Source organism: Telopea speciosissima, chromosome 4 (genome assembly GCF_018873765.1).
Source record: "Telopea speciosissima isolate NSW1024214 ecotype Mountain lineage chromosome 4, Tspe_v1, whole genome shotgun sequence".
Lineage (NCBI taxonomy): Eukaryota > Viridiplantae > Streptophyta > Magnoliopsida > Proteales > Proteaceae > Telopea > Telopea speciosissima.
The window spans coordinates 21,587,852-21,607,882 of NC_057919.1; the positions used below are offsets into that span (position 1 = coordinate 21,587,852).

Genomic DNA, 20,031 nt, shown 5'->3' on the forward strand with positions numbered 1-20,031 from the left:
TTGCATATTTTTATTGCGATGATCGGAATCGGGGTGATTGTAGAACAAGCATTCCTTATAGTGTTTTAATAATACATATCTTTTGTTTTAGATAATTTAATTAAAAAAGATTGGATGAGTAATTTGATAAATAGATCTAAACACAATTTGTGAATAATTTGGTAATTTTTCCAAGAATAATTACGTACTTTTATCAACAAATAATTAATACCCGTAATGACCAAGGTATCCTCTCTAATACTTTCTTTCAATGGCACTCCCCTCCCCTGCATATTGACTAATGACACTTGTCTCCCCTATGATTTAAAGATTCTATCAACCATATCCAATCTATGAGAAGAACACTATTAAGTGATGACCTCAGCCTTAAAATATTCATTTAAACCCCAAACTATCCTTATGTAGTGTGATATTCCTGATTGCCCTCCCTAATAATAAGAGAACTAAGTGAGATAAGGAAGATGTACTCTTCTTCTTCATTCGAACATTCTGGTGTGTAATTTTTTTCGTTCGAACACTCTCTGGTGGTTATCTTTTTCGTTGAAGCTCTCCGATCACCGAAGCTTTAACCGGAACTTGTAAATAGTCGTATACACCTTGTGAGCTTAACCGAAACCTGCGAAGAATGGAATGGTGTCATCAATCTCTTCCTAAGTTCTTCTTGGGTTGAAACTCATCAACCATCGGTAGTGTCACCGATCTTTTCACTGTCTAGTATCTGCGAAATCAAGTGGCTATGACGCGAAACTGAGGGTAAGGTTTTCCCCTTGATTCTATTCTAAATGAGTCTATTTGTGATATAGGGTTTAGGGTTTAGTTGCTGTAGAACCTAAAGGAGGTTTCAGCTCCTAAAGACCCGCTTCCATTGATCATCCAAGAGGGTGATATAAGAGGAGGTGAGATCAAATATTCGTTATTTTTGGATAATTTGGTAATCAGAATTCTGAGATTCTGAGTTACTACTCATCAGATTGATTTCTACTCAATTAAGAAACAAAGGTTTGGTATCTCTTTTCCGATCTTAAATGCAAGTGTGCCCTCATTGATTCCTCACTCACAGTGGATTTGAGCTTTAATTTTGGGAATTTCAATTGTGAACTAACTAGGAAATAATAATTTCTTGATCTACAAAAAGATGTTAGAGACATGGATCAAGGTCACTCCCAAACCCATGGAAGATGGCTATTCCAGGCAAAAATACGGCCAGAAAGAGATCCTCAATGCCAAATACTCGAGATTTATATTTAATTTTCTCATTCATGTATTAGAGAGAGAGAGAGAATTTGCCACTTTGCCTTGGAATTTTTTCGGTTGATGTGCTTGACTTGATTTCCAAGAAAAATCTAATAATTAAAAGACAAAAGCTAGTCAAAATCTTGTGATCTACAGGTTGCCTAGCAACCAAACAAATTCAAAAGACCGAAGATGTGAATCCTGCAATGTATCCCACCACTTACATAGGCCACAACACATGCCAAGATATGCTCATGAAGCGCCCCCCCCAATTTGTCATGGGTGGCAATCCTGGAGAGGGTTTTGCACTGAGCTTTGAATCAAACACTTCAACCAAACCATAGCTGCAGCTTCCCTCATGCTACTCATCCATCTCCTCTATCAAACCATAACACAAGGAGGAAGAAGAAGCCCTTATTATTGATCCAAATACCCATCATAACAACCAATCATCCTTGGAATATTTCCCATGGTCAGATCGACCATCGATTAATGAGTCACCTAGACCAACATCATCAGTATTATTGCCTTCAACTTCAGGGTCAGAGGATTACGGAGATGTTTCAGGCGGGTATTCATGGGATTTGGGTCATCTGTAGCACGACACAGAGTGTAGCGCACCATCCAACCGCCCAGAGTGTTCGGGCATGCAGCTCAACACATAGGTGGGGTGTTGGGCTGCGTGCCCAAGAACTATGGGCCGTTGGATGTGCGCTACACTCTATGTCGCACTACAAAGGAGCCCAACGTGGTATTCATGTACCATCACCAGCACGCAGCTCTCACAAATCGAAGAGTTGCCATGACAGTTTCAGCTCTTCTTTTCCACTGGAGAAGATATGACGTCCTGGGAGGTATCATCCCTTAAACTATTAAAGGTATCCAGAGATGAGGGTAATATTATCTTGGGATAAGTACGCGTACCCCCCTGTAATGCACCCAATATTCCTCGTACCCCTCTAAGCTTCTGATAAGTCCACGTAGCACCCCTGTTTTATCCCCCTAATGCCATTTAAGTCCACACCAGATATTAAATGCTATAAAATGACCAAACTACCATTTCTTTTATCTTTTCTAAAATTTGAAAAGACTTAGTTGCCCTGACCTATTTGCTAAAATTTGAAAAAATCAAAATGCCCTCATCTTCCCCAAATCATCATCTTCTTTTCCCCAAATCATCATCTTCTCAATCTCAATCTAGATGACGATAACAAGGTGGGTTTGGTCGCTGAGGGTGCCATTCAGCGTGTGGTTGGAGTTTTGCAGAGTGAGGGTGGGACACCTAACTGCAGGGCTCTTGCAGCCACCATGTTGACGAGTCTGGCCGTGGTGGAAGTTAACAAGGCCACCATTGGTTCCTACCCTTTTGCTATTAAAGCTCTGGTTTCGCTTCTTCGAGATGGCAGCAGCAGAGAAAAGAAACAAGCAGCCACCGCTCTTGATGCCCTTTGTTCATTCCCCGACAATAAGAAGAGAGTCGTCGAATGTGGGGCGGTGCAAATTTTGATCCAAATGGCTGATTCTTGGGTCGACAGGGCTTTTGAAGTTCTGAGTCTCTTGGCTAAATGCAAGGAAGGCAGAGAAGAAATGGCGAGGTTTGATGGTTGTGTTCCAATTTTGGTTGGAGTGTTAAGGAACGGAACTTCACGGTCCGTACAGCACGCCCTATCCGCTTTGATTTCGATCTGTTCTTACAGTGAACAAGTGGGTTCGGAGGCTAGGAGGGAAGGGGTTGTAGATATTTGTTTGGGATTGTTGGATGATGAGAGTGAAAAGATTACGAGAAATGCTTCGAGTTTAATTCAAGGTCTGCGGAAGTACAAGCCCACGAGCTGATTCGCCCTTAAATTTTTACATTTATAGGGAAACTTTGTGAGCAACGAAGCGAAAGAGCTCGGCTTTGGGGAGGAGCAAGGACGCTTTTTCCTTCTTCTTCGTACTTCACTTGTGGAGGTGGGCTTCACGGTGGGATGGTGATGGTGTTAATGGTGGGCGGTGGTGGTGGCGGTGATGGTGGTGTAAAAGAAGATGATGATTTTGAGAAGATGAGGGCATTTTGATCTTTTCAAATTTTAGTAAATAGGTCTGGGTAATTAGGACTTTTCAAATTTTAGAAAAGATAGAAGAAATGGTAGTTTGACCATTTTATAGCATTTAATACTTGATGTGGACTTAAATGGCATTAGGGGGATAAAGTAGGGGTGGTACATGGAATATTGAGGGGTGATACGTAAACTTATCAAAAGCTTAGGGGGGTACGAGGAATATTGGGTGCATGACAGGGGGTATGCATACTTATCCCTATTATCTTTTTCATTACATTTTTAACACCGTCAACAAATATACGTACGGTTGATACAATCTTTAAATCTAAGAGTAGACAGTTGTCATTAGTCAATATGCAGTGGATGGGATTGCCATTGAAACAAAGTATAGGGAAGTGTACTTTTCTCAAAAATTTACTTTATATAGCATGTAAAATTCCATTAAAGAGAAAATTTTGTATTTTAATTTGATGGACGTTGGTGATGGATACCTCTCTTCGAATGGCTACAATGAATATGGAAGAAGTTGGATCAGGTGTGCAATTGGGTCAGATTTTTTAGAACTCCAACCAAAATCAAGGTCCCCTTACCTCAACCCCAGCCCAGGCACAGCCGTACCATGCTCAACCCAACCTAATCCGGCTCTGATTGATTCTAACTGGGCTAGGTTGGCCCTGATTGACCCCGATAGCCCCAATTTTTGCCATTTCAAGGCTAAGCAAGGCCAAGCTAGGCATGTTTTCTGACTATATGTATGATTTTACTATGTATAATTGTATATTTCAATAATATCAGGAAATTTTGGAAACCAAATGAACGTAGACCAGAGCAAGCTTTACACAAGCTACTAAATTGTCCTAGTATGGCTGAAAAATCTAGTATAAAATAATGTATAATTTTCAAAGGGAGGGATCGCTGCTAAGCTGTGAGCACACTGGACATCCAACAAGGGTGAAATTTTCCATTTTATAATGGAGGGGGGGGGGTCATTTCGCCCTTCCGATGTCTTATTTTCAACTCCTTATACTTGAGTATCACAATTAATTGACCAATGTAGAAGGACTTGGATACGTGATATTCTTGAGGAGATATTTTTGCATATGATTCCGGATAAGGTTTGGAAGCTCATTTGGTCTTGCTGTACTTATCCTAAAATCCAATGTTTCTTATGGTGTGCTTGTGGTGCTGCTAATGCTCTTAATAGGAGCAATATTCACGGGTTGATTCGGAGTGTGGAAGATGTGGTGTTCATGAGACTATATCGCATATTTTATTTGGGTGTTCTTTCACCCATGCAGTGTGGTTAGGGGATCTTTATCACCTCCAGTTTGCTGACCGGCCCAGTTCCCCAGTTCCTCAAACAAAGGGGGGCTGAAATGACCTCTCTACCCATACCCAAACACCTTGCCCGGGTGGGATCCACCATCCCCCTATTAGAGGAACTACGGAACTGGGCCGGTCAACAAACTGGAGGTGATAATTTTCCGTGGTTAGGAAGTGCCATTGGATGGATATCTTGACCCTCATGACTCTGAGCCTCCTCTTCATACTTGGATTATGAACTGGACTGTTCTCTCACGTTTTGGGAAATTAATCGGTCGAGATCTCATATCACAGTGTGCCTTTACTTGCTAGTTTTTGTGGTTATCAAAGAATGAGTATATTTTTGGCAAACACTCTCGAAACTGGAGGAGGTGATCTATTCTTCATTTTGCGCATACAAAGAGTTCAAGGATGCAATCCATGTTCAAGTCCTCACGCTAATATTGAATAAAGCTTTGGTCTACACTCCTACCCAATATGTATATTGGAAAGAGAATGCCATTAATGCAGCGCACGCTGCCCCTGTGCTCTGACACAGTGGTGCACAAATGACTGTCACATCCTTGATCATTTATTATATACAGGGGTACAGGGGTACTACCCCTTCGATCATTCCATGCATCCCTGTGTCAAGGCAATGGGCGGCTTGCAGGCGTGACCGGGTGGCTTTTTTTTCTCCCTATGTATATATATTCTCTCTCCACTCTTGTCATAATTTCTTCAAGCAGTTAGAGGGCCCTTTCAACTGAAAAGCCCACTCACTCCCATCCTCTGAAATGGTTAGGTTGTTCACTTTGTAGTGAACCTTCTTCCCCACCCCACCCAACTCTCTCTGGAAAAGAAAGAAGCTCTGGTACCGATTACGGAGCAGGAGATGAGCAATCAGGGAACCGATGCAACATCATCGAACAATACCCTCGAGTGTTGCATGTGTGGAGACTATGGCTTACACAACGAGTTCTTCCGATGCAAGATTTGCCTCTTCAGGTTCCAACACAGGTAACTAATTAACTGATCGAGACCACACAGAACCACAAGTTGTAGATATAATTGATGATGATGATGATGATTCATGCGATTGCAGATACTGTAGCGATCTCTACCCGAAAGCCGATTCTTATCGAGTCTGTAATTGGTGTCTGAAAAGAAAGGGAAGGAAGATCATCGACGACGGAGCAAACAATTCCTCTTCTCTTACTTCTCCTAATAATAACAGCAATAACAGACTTGAAGATAAAAAGGAAGAAGAAATCAAGAACAGGAGAAATGATGGGCTTGTGGGTGTGAAGGCCCAGAGAGGAAGTCTACAATTGCATCTACAGAATCCCATGAAGAAACAGAGATCGCCGGAGCAATCATCGATGGCAGCGCCAAAGAGGATCATTGCAAATGGGTGCTTGAAGGAAAAACTTGGAAGGAATAAATCGGAGGAAATCCCTAAGACTGGTGGGAGTGGGATCGTCAAACAGGTCTTCAGAGGTAAGGTTCGAAGGTATAAGCTCTTGGATGAAGTCTCTAGCTAGTTTTTTTTTAATGAAGTACTTGATTAGCATAAAAGCCATTATCAGAGAATTCAAAATTTGTTCTTAATTGTAATGAAATTGGAAGAAGAAGAAGAAGATAGAGAGAAAGATAGGATATCTTTGGTTTGAGAGGATTTGCTTAATTAGAACGATGATTATCCTGAATTTGTGGTTCCAGATTTACAGATTATCTATCCTTTTAAGTTTTGAGAATTCAACTTCTTCAAAATCGTAAGGTGTCCAACGTTGTTTTTTTTCTTTTTTCTTTACTGATGATGGTTTCAGGTTCAAACATAGATGATTTTTTTACTTTCCATGTTTTCCACATTTAATACTAAGCCTAGAAGAAGGAAGTAAAAATAATTAAGGCTAATGACGCAAAAAGACTGCTATTAATGGGTATTATTAATTTTTTAAAATTTTTTTATTTCTAATGGAAGCGTGTGTTATGATTACGGTTACTGTTAATGACGTATTAGCGTACTTGGGTTTAATTATGTGGAAATTGAGGTCTTAAATGTAGAAAACAGAGAGGTATCTCACGTGGGGTCTTTGTCTACCATATTTCCCCCTTTCAAGCAAGAAGAAAGCAATGCTGGGGGTAGAAAATGCACATTGGATTGAAACAGCTTAGAACCTGTTCTTTATTTTCTGGGAGAGTCTTGCACCAGTTTATGCTGTACGCATCTACGATTGCTGCATGGCTGCGTGACCTCTACATCAGTGCATGCCAAATGCGTCTGTCACAGCCTCATTGGGATTAACATGGATGAAATTTTTTTATTTCATAGGGGTTGGTGGTAGTCTGGTAGAGGTGTCAAACTTGGGACCGAACTTAACCGAACTGAACCTAGGTCTTATTGGGTAGGTTTCGGCTTTGGGTTATTACGACTCTGAAACCAACCGAACCACCCCAAAAATCAAAAGTGCCCCACACCAAACCCAAACCAGCTCAAAACCCGGACCAAAACTGAATCCAAACCGATCTACCTCGATAAGAAATCGTTAACAACTCAAAACCCATTAAAAATCATTTGTTTTCTCCTATAGTTTTATATAAATACTGATGTTAAACTAATCCCAAACCGGGTCTAAACCAAAGCTGACCCTATAACAAACTGAAACAAGAAACTGATGCAAACCCGAAACTAAATCAAATTGAAATCGAATTTTCCTTGTTGGTTTGGTTTCAGATTCACCATTCCCCACAACAAACTTGACTCAACCCAAATTGACCGATTGACACTCCTAGTGGGTGGACTAGTGTGGTAATTTTACACGCTCTTGGGCGACTATTGAGAACCAGAATTTGAAAATGCACACAAATGAGAGGTGGCCGTAGAGCAAGCATTCTCTATAGTGTTTCAGTAACAGGATTTTAATCTTCTCCAATTCCTAAAAGTGTGCAGTGCGGCAGTGCTAGGTGGAGATGTCGACACCTGGCAGATCGGGCATCCAACAGTCCATATCAATGAGCTCGGACCATTGAATGTCCGAACTGCCAAGTATCGACATCTCCACTAACACTGCTGCACTACACTCCTTTAGGAATTGGAGAGGATTATTTTCCTTCAATAACACACATCTTTATTTTAGATAATTTGATTAAAATGATTAGATGAGTAAATTGTTAAATAAATCCCAAACACAATTTTGAATAATTTGATAATATTTCCAAGAAATAAATAGGTACTTTATCAACAAATGATTAACACCAACCCAATGTAATGATCAAGATATCCTCATTCCACTAACGTGAATGGTGGACCAGGAGCAGGACCTAGACCGAATTTGCTCCTCTCTTTCAGTCTACGTGCACTGCACGGAAGAAAAGCTGGAAGTGATTCACCAATCACCACCACTTAACATTATTAACTAACGAATTTTTCTCCACTCAGGTTCTGCCTAGTCAGGTTCGTAGGTTCCTCTCATAGGGAGGGCAGAAATGACGACCTCACCCCACCCGGGTAGTGTGTTCGGGCGGGGGTGAGGTCGTCATTTCCGATCCCCTATGAGAGGAACCTACGAACTTGACCGAACAGGAACCTGAGAGGAGTTAAGTCCATTAACTAACAGGTTGATTTGATGTCCACTTATGAATGCTGAGTCAATTAGATTATATAAGATGCAGATTTAGCATTCATGAGAAAATTTTGTATTTTAATTTTGATGGGCGGTGATGATGGATACCTTTATGGATAGGGGAGAAGTTGAATTACGGTTGTAACCAGCTAGGGCTGCTTCGGATTTTTTAAAACCCCAGCCCAACCTTAGGTCTCCTTAATTCAATCCAAGTTCAGGCCCAACCTTATTGGGTTCAACCCAACCGAGCCCATCCCTGATTGATCCTGATTGGGTCGGATTGGCCTGATTGACCTTAACAGCCACTATTTTTGTTCTTCCAGGGATACGCAAGGCTGGGGTAATAATGTTTTTTACCGTATGTATAGGGTCAGGCCGGGCCGGGCTCTATCCAAGACCTCAGCCCAGGCCAGGCAATGGCAGTCAATCCATCCATCACGAGCTCTCATGCAACATTTTCTTGTTCATTCGTCATATAAAATACAATCCAGTTAAGAAATAAGAGCGGACTTCTATATTCGTTATGGAATCGAGTTTCCCTCCACCAACGTTGAATAGGATCTCATTCACCGAGGGACGGGAGAGGGCGAGAATAGGAATCAGGAGGATATTTTGGAATATAATAAAACCCTAAGATGGTGGGTGAACCGCGTCCTCCATGTGTGGAAGAAAACTTTGTCCATTCGTTATTGTATTATGTTATCATCTAATTTGTTTGGGTCGGGGTTTACATTCTTGGGCAGGGGAAACTGCCATCTATCATCAGTTCACCACCACTCTGTCCAAAATAGTTAGGTTGAAAATCAAAATACATGCAAAAGGACTAAGAAATTTGTTGGGGGCAAAGGTGAGGATCTTGAGTTGTTTCAGCAGCTTGCAAAGGATATGGCCTCTGTGGTTTAATCACAAATTGCAATCAAAACTTTTGTGAAAATATTCCAATAGTTACTAAATTTTGCAATCAAATTCCTTGCATTTAAAAAGAAAAATAAAGATTTCATTTGAAAAGTATGATTACCATATTTAATAAGAGGTTATGGAAGTTTTGTATATGATTGCCAAATTTAATAAGAGTTTAAGGTATTTATGTATTCATGATTATAAAAATTTTCATTTTTTTAAACTGATTTCATTATTCTTCCTTTCCCTTTACCTGCAATCAGACAGAACTTGCAAAAAGCTACTGAACCATCCAAAATAATCCAAAAAAGGATAATGTTGTTCTGTCCAACTGTTACATGTATGTTTTTAGCTTTAGTACTATGCGATGGATCCCTTCTTCCAATAGAAAATGATAATAAAAGGAAAATTGTTATAGCCTTACCTGTTAAGGGGAAAAAAAATAAAAACCCATTTGGCCTCTTCCTCTCGAGTCGTCTTCTTTGTGCTTTGGAGTCTTGTGATTATCCAAACAATGCACTTGCAGGCACCCACATACTTCCATTCTTGCAACTCTTTCTCTTCTCAGACATTGTCCATACTCTACATTCAATTTCTTTCTTCACATGAAAAATAAATAAATAAACCTAACTTAATATTTTGTTATCTACATTCCAATCCAATGCCTGATAATCATATATCCTCCCATGAGAAGGAATCTCTTTTACTCATATAAATTAAAATTGGGTAATTTACACATACCATCTTTGAGGTTTGATGAAAGGATGATTTTACCTTCTAGTTTTAGAAAATTCTGCGTACCCCCTCTAAGGTTTACAAAGGGTAACAAATAATTCCATTCCATCAGTTCATGGCTGACTGACTAACTGTGTTAAAATTTAGATTTGAACCGATGGAATTACCTTTGCAAAAAAAGACCTGCAACCCATCTTCCCCAATTATGCAGAAACCGCTCCGACTTCCCTAAATTTTCTAACAACCTGTTTGCTCCATCTTCCTAACCCTCACCGTTTCTAAATTTGCAAGCTTGGGCCCTCGACGGAGGTTGGAATCGAGGAATGAAAGAAGAGGAGAAGGGTTTCAGGCGGACAAAGTTAGGGTTTTGGAGAGATGGGTGTTTGGCAGAGAGGGTTCGAAGGATCTGAAAAGAGAGTGATCGTAGGGTTCGATTTCTAATGACTTGGTTGGATCAAGCAGCCCTAGACTCTAACTCGATTTCTTCATCTCAGTCTGAACAATGGGACTTTAATTAGATGGGTATCCTTCTACCGAATTCACCATTGAAAGTGAATTAAATGGGAAGTTGCAGGTGGGGCTGGAAGGTTAACCTCCCTTTCCATGGTTGTATATAGATGGCAACCCATTTTCGAATCCCAAACTTCTCATGCCCTAACTCCAATCTTTCTGTGATATACTTCCTTGAAACCAGAACTGTTTTGTAGCTATCACCCCCGTTGATTTCTGGAGATTACTTATAATGGGTTTTGGAGCTATGGTGGCATGGATTCATGAGATTCCTTGGTATTTCGGATGAGGGGGCTGCAACTTTCGAAAGAGAAATCACCTTCCCGTGCTCTGTTTCCATTGGGAGGTAGATGATGATCTATTTCAATATCTCACATGTACAATAATCCAAAAAAAATGGAGATGGCGGCAGGGGGAAAGATGGTTGCTGTGAGTAACTCAATTCAGTAGTAGAACAGAAACCTGAAATTAGGATTTGAAAACGGAATCTGAAACTGGGTTTTTTGAAACCATACTTGCCATAGGACTCTAAGAAAACATTATCAAAATCAAATTTTGCAACCACAGAGATGTTCAGAACAGAAACCACGATGCTATGTATGGAACCAGATTTGAAACCCAGTGGCTCGTAGGGGAACCCGAGGATTTGGAGAAGGAGGAATCAATAGGAGGTTCTGAGATCTCCGTCAGCAAAGAAAACGAAGGTACCCTCGATAACTCCTCTTAGCAATTAGTATTAGAGATTCAATTAGGAGCAGAGAGCAACTCATCTTCCCCAAATCGATTTGGGGAAGATGAGTTGCAGGTTTTTTTTTTTGCAAGGGCAATTTTGCCATTTCACCCCATGTTTTTAACGGAGTTAGTCATACGGAATGGGTTTATTTGTTACCGTTTGCAAACAGAGGTACGCAGAATTTTCCAAAACGGGGGAGGAAAAATCATCCTTTTGTTAAACCTCGGGGGTGGTATGTATAAAAAAATAAAAAGCAAAAAAGAAAAAAAAACAAAAAGACAAATCACTAGGAGTAACCCCAATTGTTGTGTGTGTTTTGAATTCTAATATCGGTTTCAAAAATTAGTCCGCTCTGATATTTTTGGTGGTGACTCGAATGAGATTTTTTTTTCTTTTTTTTAACATATGTGATGGTAGCGAAGGGCTTGGCATGGTATGATCCAATCTGATGGATCGACCCAACTTGAAAGGAGTATTTATATGCTTGCATATCTTGTTGTGTAAACAAGTGAAATTTGAGGATTTTCGAGTTAAGATTTTTGGGTGAGAGTTTTTGCTACCGTTTTGGTGTTCTTGAGAAATCTCTACTGTAATCTTTTTTCATTTCATAGTGACTCTATCTTTAGCTTTGCCCGTGAACGTAACACATCACATTAGTTTGTGAACCACCTTAAATCTATGTCATCTTGGTTCTGTTTTGATTTTTTGTTCGTGATTCTTTGATGTTTGTTTTAACACCAATTAAAACTGTCGGTACAATTGAAACTACCCAAACAAATAGCCACTTATGGCATGAGTTGTACCATTCAAATTCTCTTGCCTCTAAGCTCCAACCCCTAACCAACCAGACAAAATGTTATATTCCCAATTTCCTATCCACCACAAACTTAACAAGTTTCAGGCCCAGCACAATTGAGACACACTGTCCCTCACCAAATCTAATGTCCTTGTCTTATCTTAAATCACAATTCAATGGCCTTCTTCTCTCTTAAATTACAATTCAATTAATGGTTTCTATTTCAAATTCAACTTGAGAACCTCTGCATCCAAACAAAATAGTAGTATTAGTAGTAGTATAAGTTATGTACTTCCCCCATTTCTTCAGTCCCTGAAATATCTTGTTTTTCTTCCCCTTGTGCTTAATATAATGATAATAAAGATTTCCAATTTAGAATTTTCCGGCCACTAATGTTTTATTTGGTCCAGAGTCACAGACCTCACCACCGTTTCTCCCACTCTTACCTCAAAGAGTCTAAGTCCTTCCCCTGTTATTAAAATATTATTAGCAGACAAAGTCTGAAATTCTAGATGGAAGTTGAATCTCTCTCCTCACTAAAGTCCAACTCTTTAAGGTAGAAGCTGTAAAGGGCTAAAGGCAGTAACGAATAGAGACTCGGTTGGAGACTTTCACCAGTAATGGCTCTCGATGCTCTGGATTCCCCCTCTTTGAATCTCTTCCTTTCCCTGTACTACCCCAGCATATTGTCGACGCTGAGCGAGTGCTTCTAGATGGGTTATCGCTTATCTTGCAAAGCAGAGTCCGCCATTGCCGTCTGCGATCCCTACAACTGGGACCGAAAGAAGAAGAAGAAGCAGCAGCAGCGACACCGAAGTAATAATGTGAGAAAGTTTTCCTACGCTGAACTAGAGTCCGCCACCGGAGGCTTCTCTTCGTCAAGCTTCCTTGGTAAAGGCAGCCATGGCACTGTTTACAGAGCGGTCATCGACGGCGGAAACCTCATCGCCGCCGTCAAAAAGACAAGAACCGCCGCAACAGCTTTTGTTCAAGACGATAACGCCAACAACAGCCCAGCAGACAACGAGATCGAAATCCTCTCCAGAATCCGAAGCCACCGCTTTGTGAATCTCTTGGGTTACTGTCTCGATCCTAAAGAGAAGAAGAAACTACTGGTGGTGGAGCTCATGCCCAACGGGTCTCTCTACGATCTCCTTCATTCTACCAGCCTTCGACCGCCCGGTTGGTCGAAGCGAATCCGGTTGGCCTTACAGACCGCCAAGGCGGTCGAAACTCTGCACTCTTCGAACCCGCCGGTTATTCACAGAGACATAAAATCCTCCAATGTTCTCCTCGACGGCAATTGGAACGCTAGGTTGGGTGATTTCGGGTTGGCGCTGAGGGGACACGTGGAGGATGTAAGGATAAGATGTACGCCCCCCGCGGGCACGTTAGGCTATCTGGACCCTGGCTACATTACGCCGGAGAACCTCAGTAGCAAGAGCGATGTCTTCAGTTTTGGGATTCTTCTGTTGGAGATCATCAGTGGCAGAAACGCCATTGATATGAACTATAGCCCTTCGTCGGTGGTCGATTGGGCTTTACCGTTGATTCGAAAAGGTAAGTTCACCTCGCTTTATGATCCTCGGATTGGGCCGCCGGAGGAACCGTCGGTGGTAATGGACCTGGCGTTGTTGGCCTCTCGCTGTGTTGCGTCGGATGTAGAGAAGAGGCCAGCCATGGCGGAGGTGGTGGGTTGCCTTAGATTAGCTTGCAAGAGAGTGAACTCGATTTCGCCAATTTGGAGGAATATTAGGCGGTTGATGGTGAAACCGTCGCTGTCGATGGGTGCCCAGGTGTTTGATGTGGAGGTTGAGCTTGATGATGTAGCCAAGAGCTCTAGACATGGTAGTCGAAATTCTTCATTGATGAGGAGCAGAAGAGTGTCGAGTGTTCAGCCCAGTATGGATTTTGTGATTGAATTGAGTGGCCCAGTGAGAAAGCGTGCCTGCCGGTCCAAATCGATTGGTTCTGCTACAGAGAGGAAAATGGGGTCTAATGGTAATTTCTCGGTCAACCAGCAGCTTGCACTAGTTCGGAGGCGATCTGGGTTTGTTCTTAGGATGCCTTATGTGAGATTGAACAAATCCAAGTCTATGCCCTATGGGGGTACTGCAAGCTCCATAAGGAGGGACTGATGAATGGTTTGCATGTATGTAAATGTGCAGTGATGGGCCATAAGTCATGGTAATATCTTGTATTTTACAGTTCTTGCTCTTGTAACTTAGATTTCTGGAGGCAATTCTAGCACTTGTTAATCTCTGTTTTCAGCTCTTAAGAAAGTTCAAAAAATTATTATCATTTTCCATTGTTTGGTTTAGTTTTCCCATGTTGGGGAGCCACACAATTTTCTGATATACTGTCATATATTTTGTCAGTACAGTCAATGTATTTGCTCTGTTTTTTGCCACTTTTTAACTTCTAATTTTTCTCCCTGATGAAATAACTTTTAGTCCTTAATTATCTGAACAGATAGTGTACAATGATCTGGTTCTTTTGGGCAAATTAAAAGAAGTGCAGGAGTCTCTCACAAATTCTCATGACCCGAGTTCAGTATACGTCCTTATCTGCAGAATTGTAGTTAAAAGGCAAAACCAAGTGATATGTAACAGAAAAAACATAGGAATAACTCCAGCCAATTTTAGAACAAGTGACCTTCCTAACCTATACTGATGTCACTCAGAGTTCATGGTCATATAGAAAACATTGAATCCTTCCGCGATGTTAGGAGAGTTATCCAATCCATCAGAAAGCTTCTCCCAGGTATGATGGTACTTGTGCTTTTCATGTTCAACAGCTCATGAAAAATTGGCATATGGCATGTATATGATGTTGAGTCCATGATAGAGAAGGGTATACAAGCTCTTGGGAAAAAAAAAAGGCACAGAAACTCATAGTTTGTTTCATTGTGTTACTACAGACTGCAACTCTAAATGAGTCACTAGCAATGTGCAAATGGCAATATGCTGATTTAGCACTTTCTTTTTCTGGTTCTTGTTGTCATCCTCTGCAACTTGGCTCAAAATTTGACTATTGAGAACATGCTGATACTTCTGATGAATACAAAATATGTTTGAATAATTCATCTGAATAGTGTTTTGACTGAGGTAGTTCATTCATTTAGAAGAGTCAATGTAATTCATTCATTTAGAAAAGTCAATTAAGAATAGTTAGAGGTCCCTCTTCAAAAGAAGTTCTGCTCTACCTTTTGTGATGACATTCTCTTTGATGTATGAGGATTGTTCATATTCTCACTGCAGTCAACGACAGTGACAGCTGGCATTGGCAGTTGGAGATGTAGCAATCTGGAATGAAAGAAATCAAGCCAGCTTTCAGTGGCAACATGTTCATCGGATATCGGAGGTGAAAGCAATGGCAAGAACATCTGACATGGTCTGTGTGTTTTAGGAAGCAGTGTTTGTTAGTTTTAAGCTCAAACCTGTGCACCTAACTTGAGTTGAAGGTGAAAACATGAAAGTTATAGCCCTTTGAGCAAGCTTTTATATGGAAAAAGAATCAAGTCAATCTGAGTTCGGATGAGAGAGATATGGCCTGTTGAGTAAGTAGAGGTCAAGGAACCGGCTGATGGTACCTGAGAGCCACTGAGGCCAATCGGCTCAAGGAACCGGTTCATTGGTTATCGAACCGGTCGGCCAGTTGCGGAAAGGAAATTGTGAATGCGGGCTGTTTAAGTGGCATTCTCTTGGGGTCTTGTAAATAACATTTGGCTTGATGGAGGAGAGAATGAGAGAGGATTATTGAGCGAGAGAGAAGAAAAAAGAGAAGGAGAGGAAGCTCTAAAGAGGAAGAACCCTAGAGCACCCAATCTTCAATGTTCCATTGATGCTCTCAAGCATTCAAGTGAAGAGTTGGTGAAGCGTATTTGAAGAAGGCCTTCAAGGGTTGTGAGAAGACTCAAGAAAGAGGAGGAGAAGAAGAGGAAAACAAACCTAGGGCTTGTGAGAAGCTTCAAGGTCCAAGTGACAACTTGGTTGATGAAGCTCCAGTGGCGAAGAGACATTGGTGAATGTGAGCTGAAGAGGAAAAACAACATCGGTTAGAGGTAACCTACTTTGTTTGTCTTTCCCACATTATTTACTAGTTTGTAGGCAAGTGTGATGAAATTCTTAGACTAGTTTAGCTTTAAATTGGGCTTGTTAATGTCCATCTATTATAAGCATTAAAGCTAGCAAGTGGGTGCACCTTGGTAGTGGGTGCTACTTTGTAGTTTTAGCTACATAAACTAGGGGTTGTAGCTCCTTCGTGGTAGGTGTCATATAAATATTGTATTTTGCATTGTACAATGGTAGGATTTGGGTTGTAGTCCAAGTTACCATTTGCACCGTGGATGTGGGCACACTGTCGAACCATATATACTCTAATTTGTGGTTTGTTTTGTTATATAAATGCATGTATATCTGCGAAGCACTCTGTAAGATGGAAAGCCTGTGAATATGGCCACATCGTTTTGAGTGCATGTGATTGCGAGGTATGTACAGTGTTAATGCAAACACCAAGAAACATGAAGAAACAAAATAGATTCAAGCAAAGAAGACACAAAAATTTAATTGTGGTTCATACACCAATGTGATGTGCTACATCCACGGGCGAAGTTGAAGACAATTCAATATGTAATGGAAGAAAAATACAGTGGAGATCTCTCAAGAACACCAAAAGTCGCGGCAAGAACTCTCTCCAGAAAACCCTAACTCTATAATCCTCGAATCTCGCTTCTCTCTCTTGCTTACACAACAAGACAATAAAACAAAGGAATACTCCTCTAAGTCGGGTTCGAGCCTATCTGCCCAAGTCCTCTACTACTACCATCACAGACCTCACAAAATTTCCCCTTCGGGTTGTCACTAAAAATGTCGGAGCAAGGCAAACTTTGAAACTGGTACAAAAATTCGAGACAAACATAACAACATGTGAATGGGTGCTATGATGTGCCTATGTGCATGAGTGGTTGTGACGCCAATAAGTGAGTTAAAAGAATGAACAAGTTGAGATTAGTTTTGGACACCATTGATTCACCCTTAGTGGCCGTCTTAGTTCAACAATTGGTATCAAAGTGTCATGTGCCAGTGAGGAGCTTAGCAGCTTTGGCTGATCCAGTGAACAGAGATGACTTTAGGTGAAGAATCTTCATATAGTAATGCTCCTATGTTTAACGCGTCCAACTACACAATCTTTCTCAAGGATGGAGTCATATTTCAATTCCTTGGGGTATAATGTTTAGATCATAGTTGTCTGTGGCTGCAAAGTTTTAAAGAAGAATCTCAAGTTAAAGGCTATATATGTGGGATTCTATTGCAGAGTCTTTATGAAAATGAGTCAAGCCTCAGAGTTGGGCAATTAGCAGAGATGGACTTCACATCAAAGACATGTGTTAGTTCCTCAGATGAGTGCTCCATCAGTAGGTCAAAAAAGGAAAGAGATGACCTATTAAGTATGGTTTTCAATAAAGAAGATCAATGTAACTGATGTGTCTGTCTACAATGCCTTTGATAATTCTGGCTCTCACACTTCATTTACAAATGAATAGCCAATTTGCTTTGCTTCAATTTGTGGTAATATTCAATTTGTCAATCGTACAGATGCTTGGTTATGCACTCTTACTAATTCACCTGTTTTTTCTACTAAAAAAAGTTGCACATGCTTTTCTCCACTCTACCCCTTCACAAACTCAATGGTGGAGGTGTTTTTGGAAAATTCCAATTCACCCTAAGTTCAGAATCTTCTTTAGGCGTGTGTTGAATAAAGGGTTACCTGTCAAAGCGATCCTCTCAAAGTGGACTCATATCGACCCAACTTGTGTCTTTTGTGGGACACGTGGAATCTATTTGGCATATTTTGGTCTCTTGTGAATGGACAAAACACTTATGGGCTACGGGACCTTTAAGGCTTAGAACTGAACACATATCCTTTCTATCTTTATTACACTTTTGTGAGTCCTACACTCTAAGCAATCTAAAAGATAAAGCCATGGCAAAATGATTTTTCTCTGTTTTCATCATCTTTTGCTATTTCATTTGGATTTACAGGAACAAAGATCTATTTTAGAAGGATAAGCTAGATCCATTATGGATCATAACTATGCCTAACAAATGGCTCTGTGAGCTTTCGATTAACCTACCTTGTTGTGATCCCATTGAATCTTCAACATGCTACACGAATGGGCTCAATAGCTTGTCATCATCTTCCTGTCTTTAATTTCTCAATTTTGCTATGCGCAGGGGTTGTTGCCTCAGAACTAAACAAATCTGGTTGGGCCTTTACAGTTCTGCTACAAGGAGAACGTATATTTCTTTCTGCAGGTTTTTTGGATACTAACAATGTTCTGGAAACAGAATTGTTTGGCATTACTCAGGGGATGGAGTTTGCTACCAGACAAGGATACGACATCAAGGAAGTGTGGTGCAACAACAAGGAGATTTTGGAGTTGGTCAATAATCCCTACAAATCAGTCCTCCAGCTACCGTTATTTATTTTAGTCTTACAGCCCACACTACCTCGAACTCTAGGCTTTTTGTATATCATTCTTCTTTTTACTTTGTGCTCTTGCTAAATATATGTATGTTCACAAAGAGTAGATACAATTATCAAACAATATTGTACAATCATTATTTTTTTATTATTTAATATATATATTTTTTTTCCCATAAAAAAAAAAAAAAAAAAAAAATAAAAATAAAGAAGATCAATAAGTGGTAGATAAACTTTACGATGAGTCTAATGACGAAGATGTGGAAGCAGAAGTTGATTGGGAAGGACCGCTACCTACATGGGTCTCAATCTCACTCAATTAAAGCTATCTATTCAAAGTAAGAGCTTACAACAACATCTAGAGATGTTATTGGGGTACTCACAGCTAATGTTTGTTGGACTGGCAGAATTCAAGGTTGATTTTTAGGTGATCGACGCCTCTACTTCATTCAATATGTGTTAGATAGATTGTAATAAGATGAGAGATTAAATAAATATTTTGTTATTTGGGTAAAGTGCTTTAGTCCCACATCGGAAAACTACAAGAGTTATAAATGGTATTTATTATATTACCTTCTTTACCTCTTGAGTTAAACCGGAAAAGGGAGACATTCTACGGTGTATATGCGAGGACGGCATAGCCGTCCGTACAAGCGCCCGCGCGGAGTGGGTAGTGGACTGTAGAGGCATTAGTGGCGTACGCAAGTACTTAGCACGCTTGCATCGCGTTGCAAACGATCTGATCTGGTACGTTGATTTTTTGAAATGATCAGATCCGTCGGATTAGAAGATCCTACGGTCACGTTTGATAGGATATGACTGTTGTGAACAGGTTCATCTCTGGTTTAATCTGGACCGTTAGATCGGATGACAATTGATCTAATGGTCTAAATACAAAATGAATAGATATGTCTATTCAGAAGAGGTGCTCGACTTCTACAAAATAGAAGTGCTGTGTTCAAACGAAATATCTCTCTCTCTTGCATTCCGTATTTCTAAAAGATGTTCTGTGTTTTATTTTTATTGCTTTGTTGAGTCCTGAAGGTGAATTTGTTGTGTGAGGCAAATATCTCCTTTAAGAAAGCGAGATCGCGTTCAAAGCAGTTTGAAGTTTCCTTCTCCAAACAGTTTTTCTAACAATTTAAAGGAGATATTTTGTTATCATGGAAGGAGGCAACGCTGCTTTGAAGATGATGATGTCCCCAAACTTCGTCAAACTCGAAAGTTTTGACAGTACCAACTACACCGTTGGCAAGATAAGATGGTGTTCCTGTTGAATCGTCTGAAGATCTTTTATTTGTTAAGTTCTGCGTTGCAAGTTTTGCTAGAACCGTCTGATAAGGACACTGATGCTGTGAAGAAAGAAAGAAGTAAGTGTGAAGAAGATGAGTTAATCTGCAGAGGATATATTCTAAATAGTCTCTCAGATCGTCTCTATGATTACTACAAGCCAATCAAGTCACCATATGAAATTTGGAAACAGATTGAAGATAAATACAGAACTGAGAAAATAGGTATGAGCAAATTTCTCACCATGAAATATTTTGAATTCAATATGAGTGATGGTGTCAGTATTATGGATCAATTTCATGATCTTCAAGTTTTAGTGGGAAAACTTCGGGGTCTTGAAACCATAGTTTTCGATTTACTCCAAGTGGGGGCGAT

The 20,031-nt window shown here is 40.4% G+C and overlaps 3 protein-coding genes across 3 annotated transcripts; all 3 read left to right on the plus strand.

Moving 5' to 3' along the window:
• Positions 1–2,418: 2,418 nt before the first annotated feature.
• LOC122659075 (U-box domain-containing protein 8-like) lies at positions 2,419–3,185 on the plus strand (the record flags this gene model as incomplete). Its single annotated transcript, XM_043854228.1, has 1 exon — positions 2,419–3,185. A coding segment is annotated over one exon (651 nt), but the record flags the coding sequence as incomplete, so codon positions are not given.
• Positions 3,186–5,452: 2,267 nt separating this feature from the next.
• Positions 5,453–6,124, plus strand: LOC122659076. Its single transcript, XM_043854229.1, has 2 exons — positions 5,453–5,600; positions 5,686–6,124. Exons 1-2 carry the CDS (start codon positions 5,476–5,478, stop codon positions 6,122–6,124), a joined length of 564 nt encoding a protein of 187 aa, XP_043710164.1. The 5' UTR covers positions 5,453–5,475.
• A 6,413-nt stretch (positions 6,125–12,537) lies between these two features.
• On the plus strand, positions 12,538–14,018 carry LOC122659077 (serine/threonine-protein kinase-like protein At3g51990). Its single transcript, XM_043854230.1, has one exon. It carries the CDS (start codon positions 12,594–12,596, stop codon positions 14,016–14,018), a length of 1,425 nt encoding a protein of 474 aa, XP_043710165.1. The 5' UTR covers positions 12,538–12,593.
• Positions 14,019–20,031: the final 6,013 nt, after the last annotated feature.